The sequence below is a fragment of the Sus scrofa genome, chromosome 11 (assembly GCF_000003025.6).
Source record: "Sus scrofa isolate TJ Tabasco breed Duroc chromosome 11, Sscrofa11.1, whole genome shotgun sequence".
Taxonomy (NCBI): domain Eukaryota; kingdom Metazoa; phylum Chordata; class Mammalia; order Artiodactyla; family Suidae; genus Sus; species Sus scrofa.
This window is the reverse complement of record NC_010453.5, coordinates 4388315-4411536: the sequence shown is the minus strand read 5'-3', so window position 1 is coordinate 4411536 and position 23222 is coordinate 4388315. Positions and strand designations below refer to the sequence as shown.

Below are 23222 nucleotides of genomic sequence, written 5' to 3'. Positions count from 1 at the left end.
TCTGCCCCCAGCATATTTCTCTTTGTCCCTGTGCCCTTTTGGGGACAGCACCTTTGGAAGTGATTACAGATAAATTGGAATAAATTCCACTTAAAAGGTGATTATAAAGGGTCAGGAAATAGAGTCAGTGAGGAAAGATGAAAGGAATTGTGTGTCCTGGAGGAATGGAGGCCAGTTAGTGACCTGATTACTACCTTAAAATTATAAAGAACTTTAAAGGGAGTGTGTTCTTCTAGTAGTAATGGAATATTGAATAAGGGTGATCATATTACCCTGGGGTTTCTTCCCAGTTGGATACCATGAAATGCCTTAAATGCGTGATCTCATTTAACCCCGATGACAGCCTTTTGATGTGGGCGTGTCTTTGGAGGTATCTTGTGTATGTATGGTCTCCAGGTTAGAGCCGGGCACTTAAAGAAATGACTTAACTTGCTAAAGGCCCCACAGCTGTATTCAAGTCTCTGGTGGATGCCCAAGCCCCCAGCACTATGCCTGCAAAAGAATTTGTCAGTAAACCACGTATTTATTTATTTCTTTATTTATTTAGTCTTTTTGCCTTTTCTGGGGCCGCTCCCGCGGCATATGGAGGTTCCCAGGCTAGGGGTCGAATTGGAGCTGTAGCTGACGGCCTATGCCACAGCCACAGCAACATGGGACCTGAGCCACATCTGTGACCTACGCCACAGCTCACGGCAACGCCAGATCCCTAACCCACTGAGCAAGGTCAGTGATCAAACCCGCAACCTCATGGTTCCTAGTCAGATTCATTAACCCCTGAGCCACGATGGGAACTCCAACCACATATTTATTGACTTCTATCTCAAGGACTTGAACCCAGGCCTGCTAGACTTGAAAGCTGGTGCTCTTCGCTGTGGAATACGCTGTCCCCCAGTGCACAGTCAACTCCTGATGCTCTTTAAAGCATCACTGTAACCTAGACACCAGCTGTTCCCTGCAAACATGACCGAAATCCTGGTCCCCCCATCAGCGCTCATCATAAGCATAGGCACAGGTCAAAAGGCTGGGGCGCCACAGTGGCTGGCACTCGGGGTAGGACACACCCCTGAGCCCCGCCTTCCACACAGAGGCTGGGACCCCTCCCGTGTCCATTTCACTCGAGAAAACACACTGGCAGACAAGTGAGGATGGAAACACCTGGAGATAACCCGGGATGTGCTGTAAAGTGGGTTTGAGAGGGTAAATCATTCAGGCTGTCGGGCCCAGCTGGCCAAAGACACAGGGCGGGATGTCACATGGTGAGTAAAGGTCTGAAGGAGCCTCCGCCGCCACCGGGAGGGACAGATTCCACCCTTGCCTTGCCAGCGTGGGTGCTGCGCGGAGGGCGGCGGGGAGGGCACGGGTGGGGTCAGGCCCGGAAGCGGAAGCGCCGGAGTTTTGGGAAGGGGGTGGGCCCCTCTCGGCCACGGTCGGTCGGCTCCTGGGCCTCGACGCCCCCATCCGCCCCCATCCGAGAAGACGGGCGTGGGTGCCGGGGACGTGGGAGCTGCTGTGTGGTGACGGGCCCGGCCCACGGCCCGTGCGCCCTCCGCTCTCTGGACGCCTCCTCCGCCCGCAGCTCCCAGCCCGGAGCGCCTCCTGGGACCGGACTGCAGGGCCGCCGAGGCCGGCGGTGTGGGGAAGAAGGCAGGCAGAAGCCGTGGCCCGGGCGGGGCGGAGGCCCCCGCGGCAGCCGGAGACGTGGACGAAACTGTGCCCGGCGTCTTGCCGTGGGTTCGCGAGTCGAATCTGCTTTACTGTTCTTCCAAAGAGGCAAGTAAATAGGAAATTGTTCTGGGCGGGCCAGGGTGGGGGCTTGTGTTTTGCTGTCGGAGATGTAGTGATTTGCTGGGTCCAGAGGAGCGCTGCCCTGGTACACTGCCGGCTCCTGCCCGGGGCTCGGATGGTTTCTGTTGCTAAATGTCAGATTGAGGCGAGGCCTCCTGGGTACCGGCCCCCTGCTGGGCTCTGGGAACAGCCTGGGTCCTGCCTTTACCCAGAGAAGGAAGGACCCGACCCCCGATTACAATGTGCTTGGAGTCTCCCCCCAGCCCTGGCTTTCCCTGTCCCAGCCCAGGTGGCACGTGATGGTCCCTCACCCATCCGTCTGCCCAGAGGACTGTGAGGTGTGCAGGCACTGGGCCCGAGTCCCTCTCCCTCCCGTGCCGGGTGGCACTGCACCACCCGGGGCCCCCTGAGGACCCAGGCTCCCCAGCGGCTGTCGACTGATTCCTCCGCCCTCACCGCAGAGCCAGCCCACCTGTCTCTTCTCTGAGTAGATTCACACGTGGGAAATAAAGGCGTAAACTGGCAATTCCAAAACACGGTGGGGGGGAAACGAGCTAAATGTCGCCTAGTAAATCAGAGTTCAGTACGTGCAGTGGAACACAGCGCAGTCATTGCAGTTTAAAAAGGCAGCTCTTCCGTAAAGATATGGAATAATCAGGCGTCTCTCATGTTAAGCCGCGTGGGGAATAAATGAAGGCCAGCCAGAGGGGAACAAGGGAGGGCATCTATGCGGAGCTTGCCTGGCCTCCATCACCAACCCCCCACCCACAGACAGGCCTCGGGTGGCCGCTGACGGGCGGCTGCTGGCGTGGGGACGCCTGAGACGGGCTGCGGGGAGCAAGGCTTCCTGTCACGGGTTAGGGGGACGTATGTGGCCTTCTCGGGTTGGTCCTAAGTTGGAAGCAAACACTGGGGAAGTACTGATGTTGCAGCAGCATCTTCTCTAGAGGAGAGCTGCTGGGGTTGGAGTCGGTGATGGCCGGCTGGGAAGCCCGCGGATGCCCAGGTTTAAGTGCTCTGCATAACGAGGGGGGTGGCCCCGGCGAAATTCAGAGGTTGAGTGGGGAAGGGGCGAATGGGGAAGAGTGAGGCCCAAGAACCGGCCTCTGAAGAGCTTTGTGAGAAAACCGGAATCTGCAACAGGAATTGAACCGGTGGCTGTAGCGTGTGTGAGGCCACACCCTCCCCCGCCCCCAAGAATCGCCGCCGCTCAGCTGTGCTCTATGGGGTGGGCTTGCTCTGGGGAGGGGCTTCCGAAGTTCTGCGCAGCTCAGGGTTGCTATGGGAACAGCGTGGGGGGGTGGAGAATAGACGCAAAGTGAGCCCAGGTACCCTCTGCTCCCGTAAGGTTATCTTAAAGTAGAGCTGTGTGTCTAAGTTACTCTATTTTCCTTAGTTCTAGTTTGGTTCTCAGGTAACATTATCATGTCAATAAAACGGTGGCCACGGACAAGAATTCTTTAGGGGTACCTGAGATTAGAAAATAAAGGAATTTGGGAGCTGCTCTTGTTGCTCAGCGGGTTAAGAACCCAACTAGTATCCATGAGGATGACAGTTTGATCCCTGGCCTCATCCAGTGGGTTAAGGATCCGCTGTTGCCGTAGCTGTGGTGTAGGTCGCAGAAGAGGCTTGGATCTGGCATTGTTGTGGCTGTGGCGTAGGCTGGCAGCTGTAACTCCGATTTGACCCCTAGCCTGGGAACCTCTATGTGCCGCAGGTGTGGCTCTAAAGAGACCAAAAAAAAAAAAAAAAAAAAAAAAAAAAAGAAAGAAAAGGAAAAGAAAATAAGGGAATTTAAAATCAGCCTGAGGTCATATTCCGTGATCATCTTTTCCAGAAAGTTCTGAAGGCACAATGCTTTTAAGATAAGCTGTGGCACAGAATATCCGAAATGATGAATGAGCTGAGAATGTCCCCAATCCCTCAGAGTTTTAAGGTGTGACCTTGCTTAGCTCACCTTGAGCATATGAGCTGGGTCTCTTGAGGTCCCGCACACCTTTTGGTATTAAAAACAAAACAAAACAAAACAAAAAACTGCCTAGGGAGTTCCCTTTGTGGCTTAGCAGAAACGAATCTGCCTAGTAACCATGAGATTTCGGGTTCGATCCCTGGCCTCGCTCAGTGGGTTAAGGATCTGGCGTTGCCCTGAGCCGTGGTGTAGGTCACAGATGTGGCTCGGCTCTGGCGTTGCTGTGGCTGTGGTGTAGGCTGGTGGCTACAACTCTGGTTCTACCCCTAGCCGGGAAACCTCCATATGCCGTGGGTACAGCCCTAAAAAGACAAAAAACAACCCCCCCAAACCCCCCCAAACTGCTTAGGATGCTGTGATGAGGTTTATCCTCTAGTATGTTTTCTCCTTTTAGTGTTATGCCCAAATTTTAGCTGAAATATGTGCCTACAGAATAAAAACTACATGTACCTGCCTTGCCCCTGGGTTGGGGGTGGGCATGGAATAGAAATGTCCTTAAAAGGAAGAAACACACCCTCGCCCCTGCTTCCTTCTCTCTCAGGGGAATGCAGTGTCTGCAGTGTCAACAGCCAGCTTAGCCGCGACATGAAATCCACCTACTGAGCGTTAAGGTGGAAGGATCTAGTCCCTGATCTGTGGTCCCATGCCAGTCTGTACCTATTATACCCATTAAGCACATGCCTCTGATTAGGGTCAGATTGCCCTCCGTTGATGGGGAGGCTCTTGGGGCAAGGGGATACACAAAATCGGATTTTCTGGTAGGACTTGCACATAGCAGGTGCCGAAAACAGTATCATTGTATGTGACTTGAGGGAAAAAATGGACGTTCCAAAGATTGGGGGAAAGAGTGAATTTCCCTGACTCTTACAGAGACGAACATAAAGGCACAGGGCTGCGAAGGCAGACCAACTACAGCCAAGCTCGTCTAAATACTGTATTTAGAGGGAAAGGAAGCATAGTTTGAAATAGTCGCCTCCATCAGCACATTGCTGGCAGTGCAGTCCCCCACCCCTCCTTGACCGCCAGCGCACGGTGTTCCCAGGCGTGTGGTCCATTGGTCAGTGGTGGTCTCGACGTTAGAGCTGTTTTGAGGCAGACGAGCCTGAAAGGCTCGTCACCAGTGTTAGAACTCGGTCTGCTCTGTTTCTGAATGAACCCACCGTAGGAGGCTAAGTGTGGGAGCTGGAGCAGCCATGCAGGCTGCCACCCAGTCCTCCTCCACCACCCCGCCTGGTCCTCCTCCATAAGGAGTCGGGTGGGACCAGCCAGGCACAAACTTGATGTTCCTTGTCCTGGGGAGCCCGCAGGAACTGCTGTTTTGTTTTTTGCAGAACAGGGAGAGGTTGCTGCTGGGCACGTGCCCTCTGGAGAGACGCTCTGCCATGCATATGCTTATATGCTTTTTGCCAGCGGGCTTTGCATGGAGTCTAATAAACACCCAGTTCCTGGAACCATCTGAAGCCGCCACAAGGGGCTGAGCAGGGGCTGGGTGGTGTCAGAGCACAATCTGGAGGCAGAAAGGGCCCTGACTTAGCTGAAGGGACCTGAAGCCTTTGCCCCTGGGAGCACAGGCAACCTCCCAGAGAGGAGCTGACTTACTCGAGGTGGTTTGCCTGGCTTGGTAAAGCGCTATGGATATTGAGGTCAGAGGGTTATACGGAGGGATCATCCAGGGAGCAGTGGGTGCTCTCCCTGCCTCTCAGAATCTGGAGGATTCCGACCACATCCCTTCTGTTGGGATGAATTTGGTACCAAGACTGACTCTCGAAAGCACATGGGTCTGGCAGTGGAGCAGCAGATGGGCGACCGTCACAGGTAGCATGTCGTGGTCTCGGGCATGGTAAAAACTATAGAGCCCCTGCTATGATTCCGGGACTTTGTCCATTTCACCTACATTTTCAAATGTGTTAGCATCATTGCTTGTTATTTTTTTTAGTATGGAGCTGCAGAAGTTGTTTATAAATTTTGGAGATTAATCCCTTGTCAGTCGATTCATTTGCAAAGATTTTCTCCCATTCTGTGGGTTGTCTTTTTGTGTTGTTTAGGGTTTCCTTTGCTGTCCAGAAACTTTGAAGTTTGAGTAGGTCCCATTTGTTTATTTTTGTTTTTATTGTCAATACTCTGATAGGTGGATCTGAGAAGATGTTTCTGTCGTTTATGTCATAGAGTGTTTGGCCTATGTTTTCCTCTAGGAGTTTGATAGTGTCTGGTCTTATATCTAGGTCTTTAATCCATTTGGAGTTTATTTTTGTGTATGGTGTTAGGGAGTGTTCTAATTTCATTCTTTTCCATGTGGCTGTCCAGTTTTCCCAGCACCACTTACTGAACAAGCTGTCCTTTCTCCATTGTATAGTCTTGCTTCCTTTGTCATAGATTAGTTGGCTGTAAGTGCATGGGTTTAATTCTGGGCTTTCTATTCTGTTCCACTGATCTATATGTCTGTCTTTGTGCCAGTACCATGCGGTTTTGACGACTGTTGCTTTGTAGTATAGTCTGAAGTTTGGGAGCCTGATTCCTCCAGCTCCATTTTTCTTTTTCTGGATGTCTTTGGCTATTCTGGGTCTTTTGTGCTTCCAGACAAACTTTAAAATATTTTGTTCAAGTTCTGTGAAAAATGTCCTTGGTAAATTGATAGGGATTGCATTGAAACTGTAGATTACCTTGGGTAGTATAGTCATTTTGATAATATTAACTCTTCCAATCCAGGAGCATGGTATATCGTTCCATCTCTTTGTGTCATCTTTGATTTCTTTCATCAGTGGCTTGTAGTTTTCAGAGTACAGGTCTTTTGTCTCTTTAGGTAGGTTTACTCCTAGGTATTTTATTTTTTTGGATTCGATGGTAAATGGGATTGCTTCCCTAATTTCCTTTTCTGCTTTTTCATTGTTAGTATATAGAAATGCTATCGATTTCTGTGTATTGATTTTGTATTCTGCAACTTTGCCAAATTCGTGGATGAGCTCTAACAGTTTTCTGGTAGAGTCTTTAGGATTCTCTAGGTATAGTATCATGTCATCTGCAAACAGCGATAGTTTTACTTCTTCCTTTCCAATTTGGGTTCCTTTTATTTCTTTTACTTCTCTGATTGCTGTGGCTAGGACTTCCAGAACTATGTTGAAGAGTAGTGGCGAGACTGGACATCCTTGTCTTGTTCCTGATCTCAGTAGGAATTCTTTCAGCTTTTCACCATTGAGAATGATGTTCGCTGTGGGTTTGTTATATATGGCCTTTATCATGTTGAGGTAGGTTCCCTCTATGCCCACTTTCTGAAGGGTTTTTATCAGAAATGGGTGTTGGATTTTGTCAGAGGCTTTTTCTGCGTCTATTGAGAGGATCATATGGTTTTTATTCTTCAGTTTGTTAATGTGGTGTATCACACTGATGGATTTGCGGATATTGAAGAACCCTTACATCCCTGGGATAAATCCCACTTGATCATGATGTACTATCCTTTTAATGTATTGTTGGATGCGGTTTGCTAGTATTTTGTTGAGGATTTTTGCATCGATGTTCATCAGTGAAATTGGCCTGTAGCTTTCTTTTTTTGTGGAGTCTTTGTCTGGTTTTGGTACCAGGGTGATGGTGACCTCATAGAATGAGTTTGGGAGTATCCCTTCTTCTGCAATTCTTTGAAATAGTTTCAGAAGGAGAGGTGTTAGCTATTCTCTAAATGTTTGATAGAATTTGCCTGTGAAGCCATCTAGTCCTGGACTTTTGTTTGTTGGAAGTTTTAAAATCACAGTTTCAATTTCAGTTCTTGTGATTGGGTCATTCATCTTTTCTATTTCATCTTGGCTTAGTCTTGGAAGATTGTACTTTTCTAAGAATTTGTCCATTTCTTCTAGGTTTTCCATTTTATTGGTGTACAGTTGCATATAGTAGTCTCATATGATCCTTTGTATTTCTTTGGTGTCCATTGTTACTTCTCCTTTTTCATTTCTAATTTTATTGATTTGAGTCCTTGCTCTTTTTTGCTTGATAAGTCTGGCTTAGGGTTTATCAATTTTGTTGATCTTTTCAACAAACCAGCTTTTCGTTTCATTGATCTTTTCTTCGTTTCTATTTCATTGATTTCTGTTCTGATCTTTATGATTTCTTGCCTTCTACTAAATTTAGGTCTTGTCTGTTCTTCTCTCTCGAGCTCCTTTAGATATAAAGTTAGCTTGTTTATTTGGGCTTTTTCTTGTTTCCTGAGGTGGGCTTGTATTGCTATAAACTTTCCTCTTAGAATGGCTTTTGCTGCATCCCATAGGTTTTGGAGTGTCATAGCTTCGTTGTCATTTGCTGCTAGGTATTTTTTAATTTCCTCTTTGATTTCTTCAGTGATCCATTGGTTGTTTAGCATGTTGTTGAGTCTCCACGTGTTTGTGTCTTTTGCAGTTTTTTTCTTGTTGATTTCCAGTCATATAGCATTGTGGTCGGAAAAGATGCTTGATATGATTTCAATTTTCTTAACGTTACCGAGGTTGGATTTGTAGCCCAGGATATGATCAATCTTAGAGAATGTTCCATGTGCACTTGAGAAGAATGTGTATTCTGTTGCTTTTGGATGGAATGTCCTATAAATATCTGTTAGGTCCATCTGGTTTAATGCTTCATTCAGGGCCTGTGTTTCCTTATTGATTTTCTGTCTGGTTGATCTGTTCATTGCTGTAAGTGGGGTGTTAAAGTCCCCCACTATGATTGTGTTATTATCGATTTCTCCTTTTAAGGTTGTTAGCAGTTGCCTTATATATGGTGGTGAACCTGTGTGGGGTGCGTAGATATTTAAAATTGTTCTATCATCTTTTTGGATTGATCCTTTGATCATTATGTAATGTCCTTCTTTGTCCCTTAAAATAGTCTTCATTTTAAAGTCTATTTTGTCTGATATGAGTATTGCTACCCCAGCTTTCTTTTGATCCCCGTTTGCATGAAATATTTTCTTCCATCCTCTCCCTTTCAATTTGTATGTGTCCCTAGAAGTGAAGTGGGTCTCTTGAAGACAGCATATACATGGGTCTTGTTTTTGTGTCCATTCAGCCAGTCTGTGTCTTTTGGCTGGGGCGTTTAGTCCATTCACATTTAAGGTAATTATTGATATGTATATTCTTATTGCCATTTTATTAATTACTTTGGATTTGTTTTTGCTGCTCTTTTTCCTTTCCTTCTTCTCCTGTTCTTTTCTGCCTAGAGAAGTTCCTTTAGTATTTGTTGTAAGGCTGGTTTAGTGTTGCTGAATTCTCTCAGCTTTTGCTTATCTGAGAAGGTTTTGATTTCTCCTTCAAATCTGAAGGAGAGCCTTGCTGGGTAGAGTCATCTTGGTTGGAGGTTTTTTCCTTTCATCACGTTAAGTATGTCATGCCACTCCCTTCTGGCCTGCAGAGTTTCTGTTGAAAAATCTGCCGATAGCCTTATCGGGGTTCCCTTGTATGTTACTTGTTTCTTTTCCCTAGCTGCTTTCAAGATCTTCTTTGTCTTTAATTGTGGTCAGTTTGATTAATATGTGTCTTGGTATATTCCTCCTTGGGTTTATTTTATATGATACTCGTTGTGCTTCCTGGATTTGAGTGAGTGATTCCTTCCCCATGTTAGGAAGTTTTCGGCTATTATCTCTTGGAATATTTTTTCTGTCTCCTTCTCTCTCTCTTCTCCTTCTGGCACCCCTGTAATACGGATGTTGGTGCGTTTCACGTTGTCCCAGAGTTCTCTGAGACTCTCTTCATTTGTTTTCAGTCTTTTTTCTCTTTTCTGTTCTGCATCTGTAATTTCCACTAATCTGTCCTCCACCTCGTTCTTCTGCCTCCTGTATTCTGCTGTTAGCTGCTTCTAGTGAATTTTTCATTTCAGTTATTGTATTTTGCATCTCCTCTTGTTTAAGTTTTATATCTTGTATCTCTTTGGTCAGTGTTTCCTGTAAGTTATCCATCTTTGCCTCCAGTTTATTTCCAATGTCTTGCATCATCTTCAGCATCAACAGTCTAGTCTTTTTCCTGGAGGCTGAGAATCTCCTCATGGCTTAGCTGTTTTTCTGGGGTTTTTCCTTTCTCCCTCATCTGAGTTATAGTTCTCTGTCTTTTCATTTTTATAGGTTTTTGGTGTGGTGACCTTCTTACAGATAATAGAGTTGTAGCCTCTCTTACTTCTGATGCTTCCCCCCTGTGGCTGAGGTCGGTATGGGGGCCTTGCTGTAGGCTTCCTGATGGGAGGGGCTGATGCCTGCCCTTTGGTAGGAGGAGCCGATTCTAATCCCTCTGGTGGGTGGGGCTTAGTCTCTGGATAGAATTAGAGGAAGCTGTGTGCCTGAGGGGTCTTTAGGTAGTCTGTTTTCTGAGGGGTGGGGCTGTGATCCCACCTGGGTTGTTTTCCCTGGGGCTTCTCAGAGCCATGGGTGGGGCCATATTTTCCCAAAATGGCCCCCTCCAGAGAAAGGCAGCTGCTGAATAATCCCAAGAGCTTTGCCTTTAGTGTCCTTCCCTCACAACAAGCCACATTCACCCCTGTTTTCCCAGAATGTCCACAAAGAACTGCGGTCAGGTTTGACCAAGGTTCCCTTGGAGACTTTGCTTTGCCCTGGGACCCAGTGCACGTGAAAGTCTGTGTGTGCCTTTTAAGAATGGGGTCTCTGTTTCCCCCAGTCCCGCGGAGCTCTTGCACACAAGCCCCACTAGCCTTCAATGGCAGATGCTCTGGGGCTCTTTCTCCCTGTGCCAGATCCCCACACGTGAGAGTTTGATGTGTGGCTTAGAACTCTCACTCCTGTAGGTGAGTCTCTGTGAACCAGTTAGTTTCCAGTCTGTGGAGCTTCCCACCCAGGAGGTATGAGGTTGTTTATATCGTGAAATTGCCCCTCCTACCTCTTGATGTGGCCTCCTCTTTTTCTTCTGGAGTAGCTTGTTATTTTTTTTAATGATGGTGGGATCTTTAGCAAAAATCCCTTATTTAATTCCTGATGTTAATTTTTTTACTTCCTTTTTTCTTTAACAAGGGGTGGTGATTTTTATTACTCTACTTTGGCTTTCTTGATCTTTTTGCGTGTTTAATTTTCTGAGTCATTGTTTTTGGCTTTTATTCTGATCATGAAGGTGCTGTATTTTTTTTGGCTTTATTTTTCTGTTCTTTTTCAAACTTCTAGAGATAGACTCTTAGCCCATTGATTTTTTGCATTTATTGTCATCTAATTGAAACATTTAAGGCTATAAATTTTCCTTCAAGCGTGGCCTTAGATGCATTCCAAAATTTTGAATATAGTATTTAATAATTATTTAACTTTAAAAAATTTCTAATTTTTATTATTTGCCCCATCAAATGCAATTATATTTTTGTTATTAATTTGAGAAAACATATCTCCTGTAGGATTTTAATCCTTTGAAAATTTTGAGATACAGACAGTTCAGCAGATGGCCCATGTGTCAGTATGTTCTGAAAAAGACTGTATGTTTTACAGCTTTTGAGTGCAGTGTTCTACATATATTTTTTAGGTCAAGTTTGCTAATAAGGCATTGTTCATAATTTATTATATATTATTCTATATTATTAGTAACTTTTAATCTATTTGTTTTAGTAGAAGAGGATGTTTTAATCTCCCATAATGATCGTGAATTTTGCTTTATATACTTTATTTTATTTATTTATTTATTTTTTTGTCTTTTTGCCTTTTCTAGGGCCGCTCCCTCAGCATATCGAGGTTCCCAGGCTAGGGGTCTAATTGGAGCTATAGCCACCGGCCTACGGCAGAGCCACAGCCACAGCCACACCAGATCTGAGCCACGTCTTCGACCTACACCTCAGTTCACAGCAACGCTGGATCCTGAACCCACTGAGTGACTCCAGGGATCGAACCTGCAGCCTCATGATTCCTAGTCGGATTCTTTTCTGTTGCACCATGATGGGAACTCCATAACTCAATGATTTTTACTATATTTATAGTTGTACAACCATCATCACAACCCAATTTTGCAACATTTCCACCCCAAACCCCCGGCCTCTCCCTTCCTCTCAACCTGTCTCCCTTGGTAACATAGTTTTCAAAGTCCATGAGTCAGTTTCGGCCCTGCAACTAAGTTCGTTGTATCCTTTTTTTTAGATTCCACCTGTAAGTGATAGGATATGACGTCTGTGCCTCACTGTCTGACTAACTTCACTTAGCATGATAATTTCAGGGTCCACCCATGTTGCTGCAAATGCTATTATTTCATTACTTTTTATGGCTGAGGAATATGCCATTGTGTATGTGTACCACATCTTCTTTATCCACTCGTCTCTTGATGGACATTTAGGTTGTTTCCATGTCTTGGCTGTTGTATATAGTGCAGCAGTGAACACTGGGGTACCTGTATCTTTTCAAGTCATGGTTTTCTCTGGATAGATGCCCGGGCGTAGGATTGAATGGTAGTTCTAGTTTTAGTTTTTTTTACATTCCCACCAACAGTGAAAGAGGGGTCCCTTTTCTCCACACCCCTCCAAGCATTTATTGTTTGTAGACTTTTTGATGATGGCCATTCTGACGGGTATAGTTCTGATTTCTCTAATAATTAGTGATGTTGAACATCTTTTTTTCATGTGTTTTTTGGCCATCTGATGTCTTCTTTGGAAAATTGTGTTTAGATCTTCTGCCCATTTTTGATGGAGTTGTTTGTGTATTTGGTATGGAGCTGCAGGAGGTGTTTAGAAATTTTAGAGATAATCCCTTGTCAGTTCATTTGCAAATATTTTCTCCCATTCTTTGAGTTGTCTTTTGTGTTGTTCAGGGTTTCCTTTGCTGTGCAGAAACTTTTAAGTTTAATTAGGTCCCATTTGGTTATTTTTGTTTTTATTGTCATTACTCTAGGAGGTAGATGTGAGAAGATACTGCTGTGGTTTATGTCAAAGGGTGTTCAGGCTATGTTTTCCTCTAAGAGTTTTATGGTATCTGGTCTTATATTTAGGTCTTTAATCCATTTGGAGTTTATTTTTGTGTATGGTGTTAGAGAGTGTTCTAATTTCATTCTTTTACATGTAGCTGCCCAGTTTTTCCAGCACCACTTATTAAAGGGCATATCTTTTTTCCATTGTATATTCTTGCCTCCTTTGTGATAGATCACTTGACTGTAGGTGCATGGGTTTAATTCTGGGCTTTCTATCCTGTTCCACTGATCTGTATTTGTGTTTTTGTGCCAGGGCCATACTGTTTTGATGGTTATAGCTTTGTGGTATTGTCTGAAGTCAGGGGGCCTGCTTCCTCCACCTCCATTTTTCTTTCTCAGGATGGCTTTGGCTATTCTGGGTCTTCTCTGTTTCCAAACAAACTTTAAGCTATTTTGTTCCTGTTCTGTGAAAAATGTCCTTGGTAATTTGGTAGGCACTGCACTGATTCTTTAGACTGCCTTGGGTAGTACAGTCATTGGAAATAATGACTCTTCCAATCCAAGAGCAAGGTATGTATCTTTCCATCTGTTTGTGTCATTGATTGCTTTCATCAGCATCTTATAGTTTACACAGTACAGACTTTTTGTCTCTTTAGGGACGTTTATTCCTAGCTATTTTACCCTTTTCGATGTGACAGTAAATGGGATTGTTTCCCTGATTTCTCTTTCTGATATTTCATTGTTATTATATAGACATGCAGTTGATTTCTACGTATTAATTTTGTATCCTGAAACTTTACCAAATTCATTGATGAGCTCTAACAGTTTTCTGGTAGTGTCTTTAGGATTTTCTAGGTATTATATCATGTCATCTTCCTTTCCAATTTGGATTCCTCTTATTTCTTTTCTTCCTTTTTTTTTTTTTTGCTGTTTGCTTTTTAGGGCCACACTTGCGGCATATGGAGATTCCTAGGCTAGGGATCAAATCAGAGCTGCAGCTGCCAGCCTGTACCACAGCTTACAGCAATGACGGATCCTTAACACACTAAGCAAGGCCAGGGATCAAACCTGTGACCTCATGGTTCCTAGTCAGATTGATTTCCGCTGTGCCATGATGGGAACTCCCCTCTTATTTTTTTTTTTTTCTTCTCTGATTGCTGCAGCTAGGACTTCCAAAACTCTGTTGAACAGTAGTGGTGAGAGTGGACATCCTTAGTGGGAATTCTTTCAGTTTTTCAGCATTGAGAATGATGTTATTACCTATGGGTTTGTCATATATGGCCTTTCTTATGTTGAGGAAGTTTCCCTCGATGCCCAGTTTCTGAAGGGTTTTTAATCAGAAATGGGTGTTGCATTTTGTCCAAAGCTTTTTCTGCATCTAGTGAGAGGATCATGTGGTATTTCTTGAGTTTGTTAAATGTGATGCATCACACTGATTGATTTGCAGATACTGAAAACTCCTTGCATCCCTGGATAAACCCCTCTTGATCATGGTGTGTGATCCTTTTAATGTATTGCTGGATTCAGTTGGCTCATATTTTGTTGAGGGTTTCTGTATCTGTCAGTGATATTGGCCTGTAATTTTCCGTTCGTGTGGTATCTTTATCTGGTTTTGGTATCAGGGTGATGTTGGCCTCATAGAATGAGTTTGGGAGTGTATGTTCCTCTGCAATTTTTTGGAATAGTTTCAGAAGAATAGGTATTGACTCTTCTCTCAGTTTTTGGTAGATTTCGCCTGTGAAGTGATCTGATCCTGGACTTTTGTTTGTTGGAAGTTTTCTTTTTTCTTTTTTTTTGTCTTTTTTTTTTTTTTTTTTTGCCATTTTGTGGGCCGCTCCCACGGCATATGGAGGTTCCCAGGCTAGGGGTCCAATCAGAGCTGTAACCACCAGCCTACACCAGGGCCACAGCAACATGGGATCCAAGCCACACCTGCAACCTTCACCACAGCTCACAGCAACATCAGGTCCTTAACCCACTAAGCAAGGCCAGGGATGGAACCTGCAACCTCATGGTTCCTAGTCAGATTCGTTAACCACTGCGCCACAACAGGAACTCCAAGTTGGAAGTTTTCTAATCACAGTTTCAATTTCAGTGGCAAACAGTTGCTTGTAGCAGCGTCTTACATCCTTTGCATTTCTGTGATGTCCGTTGTAACTTCTTTTTCATTTCTGAGTTTATTGATTTGAGTCCTCTCTTTTTCTTCTTAATCTGGCTAAAGGTTTGTCAATTTTGTTGATCCTTTCAGAGAACCAGCTTTTAGCTTCATTGGTCTTTTCTATGGTTTTTTTGTTTCTGTTTCATTGATTTCTGATCTGATTTTTAGGATTTTGTTCCTTCTGCTAACTTTGGAGTTTGCCTGTTCTTACTGTAGTTGCTTTAGGTGTAAAGTTAGGTGGCTTATTTGAGATGTTTTGTGTTTGCTGAGGTGGGCTTGTATTGCTCGAAACCTCCCTCTTAGAACTGCTCTTGCTGTATCCTATAGGTTTTGGATTGCTGTGTCTTTGTTGTCATTTGTTTCTAGGTATTTTTAAGTATCCTTTTTTTTTGTTTGTTTCTTTTTGCCCTTTTTCGAGGCTCCACCCACAGCATATCGAAGTTCCCAGGGCTAGGGGGTGAATCAGAGCTACAGTTGCCGACCTTCTCCACAGCCACAACAATGCAGGATCCGATACACATCTGCAAACAACACCACAGTCACAGCAGTGCCGGGTTGTTAGCCCACTGAGCGAGGCCAGGGATTAAACTCACGTCCTCATGGATCCTAGTGGGTTTGTTAACCGGTGAGCTGTAAAGGGAACTCCTAATTTCCTCTTGGACTTCGGTGGTCCATTGGTTGTTTAGTAGCATGTTGTTTAGTCTTCAATGTGTTTGTGTTCTTATTGTTGATTTCCAGTCACAGTGTTTTGGTCAGAAAATGCCTGAAATGATTTTAGTTTTCTTAAATTTACCAATGCCTGATTTGTGGCCCAGAATGTGATCTGCCCTAGAGAATGTTCTGTGTGCACGTGAGAAGGATGTATTCTGCTGCTTTTGGATAGAATGTTCTATAAACGCTATTAAATCCATCTGGTCTAGTGCATCATTTAAGGCCTGTGTGTCCTTGTTGATTTTCTGTCTGGATGATCTGTCCATCGCTGTAAGTGGGGTGTTCCAGTTCCCCGCTCTCATTGTGTTACTGTCAGTTTCCCCCCTTAAGGTGGTTGGCAGTTGCCTTATAAGTGAGGTGATCCTATGCTGGGTGCATATATAATTGTTATATCTGCTTCTTGGGTTAATCCTTTGATTGTTATGCAACGTCCTTCTTTGTCTCTTATAATAGTCTTTTTTTTTTTTTTTCCCACTGTACAGCAAGGGGGTCAGGTTATCCTTACATGTATACATTGCAATTACAGTTTTTCCCCCACCCTTTCTTCTATAATAGTCTTTAAGGCCTCTCTTGTCTGGCAGGAGGATTGCTCCTCCAGCTTTCTTTGGATTTGCATTTGCCTGGAATATTGTCTTTCATCCCCTCACTTTGAATTGTATGTGTCCCTAGAACGGAAGTGGTTCTGTTGAAGACGGCACGCACGTGGGTCTTGTTTTTGCATCCATTCAACCAGTGCACGTCTTTTGCTTGGGGCATTTAGTCCATTTACAATCAAGGTAACTATTGCTGTGTGTGTTCTTAGTGACACTTTTATTGTTTTGGACTTGTTTTCATTGGTCTTTTTTCTTCCCTTCTCCTCTTGTGGTTTGATGACTGACTTTCGCGTTGTGGGTTTGGATTGCTTCTTCTTGTTCGTGAGTGTATCTATTGTGGATTTTTAGTTTGTGTTACCGTGAAGTTTGGTATTAGGAATGTACACACACACACACACACACACATGATGAAGTTGCTGGTGTCTTAACTGCAGGTGCATCTCCAGCATCCTCCCTCGAGCCCTGCTCTTCTCGTGATCCCTGGTTTTGGCAGCATCTGTGTGTGTGGGTGATTTCCTGCATTTACCACGTTGATGCCTTTACCGGTGAGCCTTATCCCTTGTAATATTTGTGCTTCTAGTTGTGACTTTCTCTTTTCCCCCTAGAGAAGGTCCTTTAGTATTTGTGGTAAAGCTGGTTTAGTGGTGCTGAATTCTCTTTGCTCCTGCTTGTCTGCAAAGCTTTTGATTTCTCCTTCAAATCTGAGCGAGAGCCTTGCTGGGTAGAGTAATCTTGGTTGGAGGTTTTTTCCTTTCATCGCTGTAAGGATCTTGTGCCGCTCCCTTCTGGCCTGCAGAGTCATTTTCTGGCTGCGTTCGGTATTTCCTTCCTGTCTTTAATTTCGGTCAGTTGGATTCATGTGTGTCTGGGAGTGTTCCTCCTGGGGTTTATTTTCTATGGCACTCCTGTGCTTCCTGGGTTCGAGTGACTGACTCCTTTCCCATGTTGGGGAAGTTCTGAGCTGTGATGAGTGGGCCCAGATTTTCCCAAAACGACCACCGCTAGAGGCGTTCACAGTGATGAGCATCCCGAGACCTTTGCCTCCAGAGCCCTTCCCCCCAACGAGCCACAGTCACACCCGGTTTTCCCAGGAGACCCTCCAAGAACCACAGGCAGGTCTGACCCCGATTCTTGTGGAGTCTCTGCTCTGCCCTGGGACCCAGTGCACACGAAACCCTGTGTGCACTTTTCAGGAGTGGAGTCTCTGTGTGCCCCAGTCCTGTGGAGCTCCCACTGACCCTCAACCCCAAATGCTTGGGGGGCTCCTCCCCCCAGTGCCGGATCCCCAGGCGTGGGCACCTGACAAGGGGCTCAGAACTCTCACTCCCGTGGGTGAGCCTCTGCGATACAGTGCCTTTCTAGTCTGTGGGCTGCCCACCCGGCTGACATGGGGTTGCTTATACCACAGAATGGCCCTCTTACTATCTCAGTGTGGCCTCCTCTTTGTCTTCTGGAGTAGGACATCTTTTTGGATGGTTTCCAGACTGTTTTGTTGAACGTTGTTCAGCAGTTGGTTGTAATTTTGTTGCTTTTATGAGAGAAGGTGGCCGACCCCCCTGCCATCCTCACCCATCTGGCCTGCTTTATATCCTTTACCACCGTGTTATTTGGGGCACGTACACTAAGAATTATTGTCTCTTTCTGGAATGTTAAACTTTTCATTATTATGAACTACCCCTCTGCATCTATGATAGTACTGATTCTGCTTTCATCCCCAAACCTAGTATGTCTAGTAATAATAGAGCAATACTAGCTTTCTCTTGGTTAGTGTTTGCATGCACTCTGAATCCTTTTCTCTTGAACTTGCTGTCTTTCTTGTATTTAGCTGTGTCTCTTGTGAACAGCCTATAGCTCGGTTGTGTTTTTATCCAGTCTGGCGCACTTTGTATTAATTAGAACATTTATCATGTTTACAATCAATAACATGGCGTATTATGGATTACTTTTATTATTTCTATTTATTATTTCATTTTTATGGTCTCGTTATAAATTTTTCATATTCTTCTAGTGGTTACCGTGGAGATCACAACCACATTCCAGATGCGTCAAAGTCCAGTATTAATGGGGAGCTCTGCTGCTTTCTGCTGTGCCCTGCTTCCTGTCCCTTGGGCCTTCAGTAGACAAGGCCACTGGTAACTGTCAGTTCCATTCAGGGCTGGGAGGAGAGGGCAGGAGAGAATGACTAGGATGGTGTGGTCCGTGAGAGCGGCTTGCCCAGCACAGGGACCCAGAACCATCACTCCCATGGGCGGGTCCCTGCAATACAGTTACCTTAGTCTGTTGGCCGACCCCCTGGGGAGTATGGGACAGCTTATATCATGTCATCACCCCTCCTACTGTCTGGATATGGCTTCCTCTTTGTGTCTGTAGTAGGATATGTTTTTTAATAGTTTCCAGTCTGGTTGAAGGTTGTTCAGCAGTCGGTTGTAATTTTGTTGCTTTTATGAGAGCAGGTGCTTCTCCTCCGCAGTCCTAATCAGGTCTCCCCTTCCCAGGTCTTGACAGGAGCCTGGTATGCACTGAGCCACGGAGTTCATGCATCTGCCAACTGCCAGGTCCTCACAAGTTAAGCTACTCTCCTTTGAGAAATCGCTTGTCTTGCAGCCAGAGGCCTTTGTGGGAGGTGTGTGTGTTGGGGGGGGGCTGGCTTCGTCAACTCGATTATCCCTCCCTGGCCATGCACCTTGTTGCAGCTATGAGCTGCAAAGCTCAAGGCTGCATTCCCCAAACTCAGGGGAATTTGACATAGGTTGAATTTTGCATGGGGACTCCGCTTCTGCCGTCTAGACTTGCAGGGTTTTGTAGGAGAAAGTGAACATTTTGAGATGGAGACCATTTTGCGGCTGCTGCTGCTCCTTCTACGTTCCGGGGGGGGGGGAGGTGGAGGCCCTGAGCGTGTGTGTGGATGTGGGTGCAGAGGTGCTGGTGTCGTCCTCAGCTCCGTGGCTGCATGCATCGTGGAGCCACGGGTCATAGAAAAGCCACATGGAGCCAGCAGTCGGCCTTGCACTCACCTCCCTGATACCAGTTAGGGTGGTAGCATCCTGTGGGCAGCTTGGGGGATGCTGTTCCAGGAGGGTCCTGAAAGGGGAACCTGCCGCCTGCCTCTCCAGCCTTGCAGTGACTGAATGCAGCCGCTAATAACTCCTAATGGATCCCTCCTGCTTAAATTAGCTAGAGAGCGTTCTGGTTATTTGCAGCTGGACACTGGCCAATAGAGCATTCTAACGGCGTTCTGAGACAGACGCAGGGAGATCAGAGGTGGAGCAGAGGGAAAAGTGGAGGTGACAGAGGGGTCCTGGCTCCCTTTCTCTGCTCCCCGCCACCCCTCGTCCCTCGCTCGTGCTGCCCAGGAAGCAAGCATGGATTCTGCCAGGTGCATTTTTACTCCCTTGGCGGAAAAAGAGTTATGGCAGGTTTCTCCTTGGGCACAAAAATAATGTTTATTTATTGTAGAAGCTTTGCAAAACACGATACAAAAAGGAAAACCATCTTTATCCCTTAATTTTTTGATGTATATCATTCTCATCATAGCTTCCGTGCCTCATTCCGTGCTTTGAAATGTGCAGACTTATTCTCCCCCAGAGCCACACCTGCGGCCCCCACGGGGCTAAGGGCCCCTCGCTGTCTGGGTCGCTCAGGGTCTGATACCAACAGCACTCGACCTGCAGCAATTCCTGGGAAGGGCTGGCTGTGACTTTTACCCCCGACCTTGCCGCCGTCCCCCACCTCCCTGTCCCCTGTGATCCGTGTGCTGTGTGGCCTCACGGACCTCCACCCCCGTTCTGTGCACTTCCGATGCTGCTCAATGCGTCCTGTCTCAGGGTCCCACGCTTCTCATCCGCCCTGTTCTCTGAGGACAGACAGACCCTGGTCCCCCCAGGGTTTCAGAAGCCGTCACCAGCCTCTTGAGTCACGCCTCTGTCTTGAGCGCTGACCACACGGACTGTCCCAGCTACTCTGAGCTGTGCCACTGCCACCCCCGCCGTCCACGCGGACTCTCCACTGATGACCACCCTTCTTCGTCTGTTTCTCTGGCTCCTCACAGCAGGAGGTAAAGGATCTGTTTATCCCTTGGGAAAGCTCCTGTCTCTGTGGAATAAACTTCTATCTTCGGGGACTCTTTGCTACACTGTGCCACCAGCAAACTAGCCATCTTCCTCATTTTCCTCCAGAGCGTTCCCTGGGCTGTGTGCAGCTCAGTCATCTTTGCAGCCGAGTGCTCCCATCTGCCCATCTTTCCCTGGGGGATAAACCCCTCTCTCTGAACCCTGTCTCTTAGGTCAGCAGGCCAGGCTCCTGCGTGATGCCCAGAATTGAGCAACAACTGTGCGAGGAAACGGCTCAGAGGCCAGGCTGGCTCTGCTGCTGCTCATCCAAACCTGGCAGGCCAGTGCCCCCGCCAGCCCCCTCCCCAAGAAGGGCTGGAAGAAGGCTTATGGGGAGGTGGGGCCAGGGCAGCATGAAAGGGCCTTTGGTCCAGGCGTCCCTTGCCCCCATCAGAGCATCCACTGCAGCGCCAGGAGGTCAGGCCTGGGGCTGGACCTCAGGTGTCACTATTTGGTAAAAGTTGTGTGGGGGATTCCGGGAGCACAGAGGTGACCGTGTCTCCCTCTTGGGGAGTCGGGTGGGGAGTCAGGGGGGCGGTCCGACCACAGGCATCAGGGGCCGTCAGACCCACGGGCGTGTGTGTGCAAATCCAGGTGGCTGGGCTCCCCGGATTCCTGATTCAGTCGGCGTGGGCGGGGCTGGGGCTGCTGCCGCACCTGGTCGGGCCCCGGTGGAGCAGACCTGTCCTGCATCACTGGGTCGCCTCCTCAGGGACGGCCCCTCGCCCTGCAGGGCGGGGACTAAGCGCCCATCTTACTGGGTCTCAGGGCAGCCCGTGCAGCCGCCCCTGGGTGCGGTTTGGAGAAGTGACTGAGTCACCCCGGTCACCTGCATGTGACAGCAGGAGCTCTGGCCCCCCTTGGAGGGCATGTTGCAGGTCTCTGCCTTGGGTGGGTGGAGCCACCTGCAGGGCAGGCAGGCACGGTGGGGCCTGCACTGCTTACCATGCTGTTGAGTGGTCGCAGTCCCTTCCTTTGCTCATTTCTCTGTGCTTTTTTTAAAAAAATGTACCTTTTTCATTGTTGTAAAAGATGGGTAACCTAAAATGTACCATCTTAGCCATCTTCACGTCCGGTTCAGTGGCGCCCTACACACTCACACCGCTGTGCAGCCGCCCCGCTCTCACTGGCACGTCCCGCTCGGAAACTCAGTCCCGGTTAAACGCCACCGTCCTGCTCTCCCGGCCCCCGGGCCCCGCCCCCCGTCTCTGTGCACCTGGCTGCTTTCGGCACCTCAGGTAAGTGGAGTCACTCTGTAAATGTCCTTTTGTGCGCTTTATGTCACCGGCATGATGTCTTCAAGTCTGAGCTGGTTTTGCTGCCGTTGTTTTAAATTTCAGTCGATTTCCGACCAGAGGCCTATCGGGCTGTCAACAGAAAGAGTGGACACAGAGGGACCCGGCTTGGGTCCTGTCTCTGCCTTTCCTGGTTGTGTGGTTTTGGACAGTTGACCTAAGGAACCTGAGTAAAAGCGAGTCACGATTTATCTCATGAAGCTGCAAGCACAGGCGCCCGGCCCAGCGCCTGACACGCACACAGGGGGCGAGGGCTGGCTGCTGCTCTCTCCCAGCCTGAGGAAACGGGGGCTCAGGCCAGGCGGCCTCAGGATAGGCAGGTCGCGTCCCTGTCATGCTGCCTCCCGGGCTGATGTTTTCTGTTTCCTGTGAGCAGAAGTCTTGTTGCTACAACGCAAGCTTGGACTAAATCCCTGACTGCTGTGCTGGCGTGTGAAGGGCTGCTTTGCCTTTTAGAGTATTTTAAAATGAGCGATCTGCTGTGTTCTTTTTTTCCTCTCTCTCTTTTAAAATGCAGTGCTAACAAAATATTTCTGGCTTAGTAAGCGTAATATATTGAGAGATTTTTATGAAGAATTAATGTAACTTGGAATCCAATGAAGACGAAGAAAGCAGTTCTCATTAAGATTCCAAAACACGCAACTGCAGTACCATTTTATCATGAGTAGGATGGCAACCCAGCCAGAGAGCTGGCTTTTCTTGGCCTGATGCACACTTGGTATTATGATCATTCAGAGCTGCCCGAGGTTGGTAAGTAAGGGGTGCCCTGGGGCCGTGCGGCAGTGCGGGCTGCACATAGGGGTCATCTGGGGGGATGCTCAGAGTCCCAGTGTCCAGGTGGTGCTGGTAGATAGGAAACCTGTGGACCTCTGTGCACGAAGCTTGCCTTCCGCAGCCTTGCTACTGTTGCTAGTAGTTAATAAGCTTCCTCTCCTAAATCTCCTATGCAGCCCTTAGCCAGCTGCCAGGGTTTTTTTTTTGTTTGTTTGGTTTTTTTTTTGCTGTTGTTGCCGTTGTTTTTCTGTGTATGACCGCAGCTGCAGCATATGAAGTTTCCAGGCTCAGGGTTGAATCTGAGCTTTAGCTACTGGCCTACACCACAGTCACAGCCACTCGGGATCCAAGCCACATCTGCGACTTGGATCGTAGCTCACAGCAACGCCGGATCCTTAACCCACTGAGCGAGGCCAGGGATCAAAAGCCCATCCTCACCGACACTATGCTGGGTTCTTAACCTGCTAGGCCACAATGGGCGCTCCCAGTTTTTGAAGAACTGACATTAATACTGGGTTCGCCGAGGGCTGAGAAATCTTGAGTCCTCCGCACGTTAACGTCTCTGTGCCTCAGTCTCCCCATCTGTACGGGGGTGGGGGGGGCTTGTTTTGAGGATTGAGTTCACTTGTCAGTGTCACGGTCGGAGGCCGAGTGAGAGTGGGAACCCCATCCTCGTGAGTCCCGGGGCCATGCTGAAGGTGACCCCAGCACTCGCACTCTCTCCATTTGGGGCCCCGGCCCTTCCTGCCTACACTTAGCGTCTGGCCCACAGCTTTCCTGTGTCTCCTCTTTACAAAGACTGGTTATACGGAGATCTTTCTCTCCTGAAACCTGGGACTTGTTCATTTTTCAAACCATCACACGTGGATCTGTCGCAGTCAAGTGCAGTTTTACAAAGAGAGGAACCCACACGCAGGAGACCATCTGTCATGGTCACAGAGTGAGCAGCATCGCCCACTCCCAGGACTCCGGCAGGAGAGGGCAAACCCTTCCCGTGGTGGCT

At 47.2% G+C, this 23222-nt stretch overlaps 1 protein-coding gene across 1 annotated transcript; it reads left to right on the top strand.

Annotated features, from left to right (window-relative positions):
- On the top strand, window positions 726-22521 carry LOC110255795 (serine/threonine-protein phosphatase 1 regulatory subunit 10-like). The gene is made up of 3 exons (XM_021065512.1): window positions 726-1770; window positions 21211-21388; window positions 21491-22521. Exons 1-3 carry the CDS (start codon window positions 1254-1256, stop codon window positions 21642-21644), a joined length of 849 nt encoding a protein of 282 aa, XP_020921171.1. The 5' UTR covers window positions 726-1253; the 3' UTR covers window positions 21645-22521.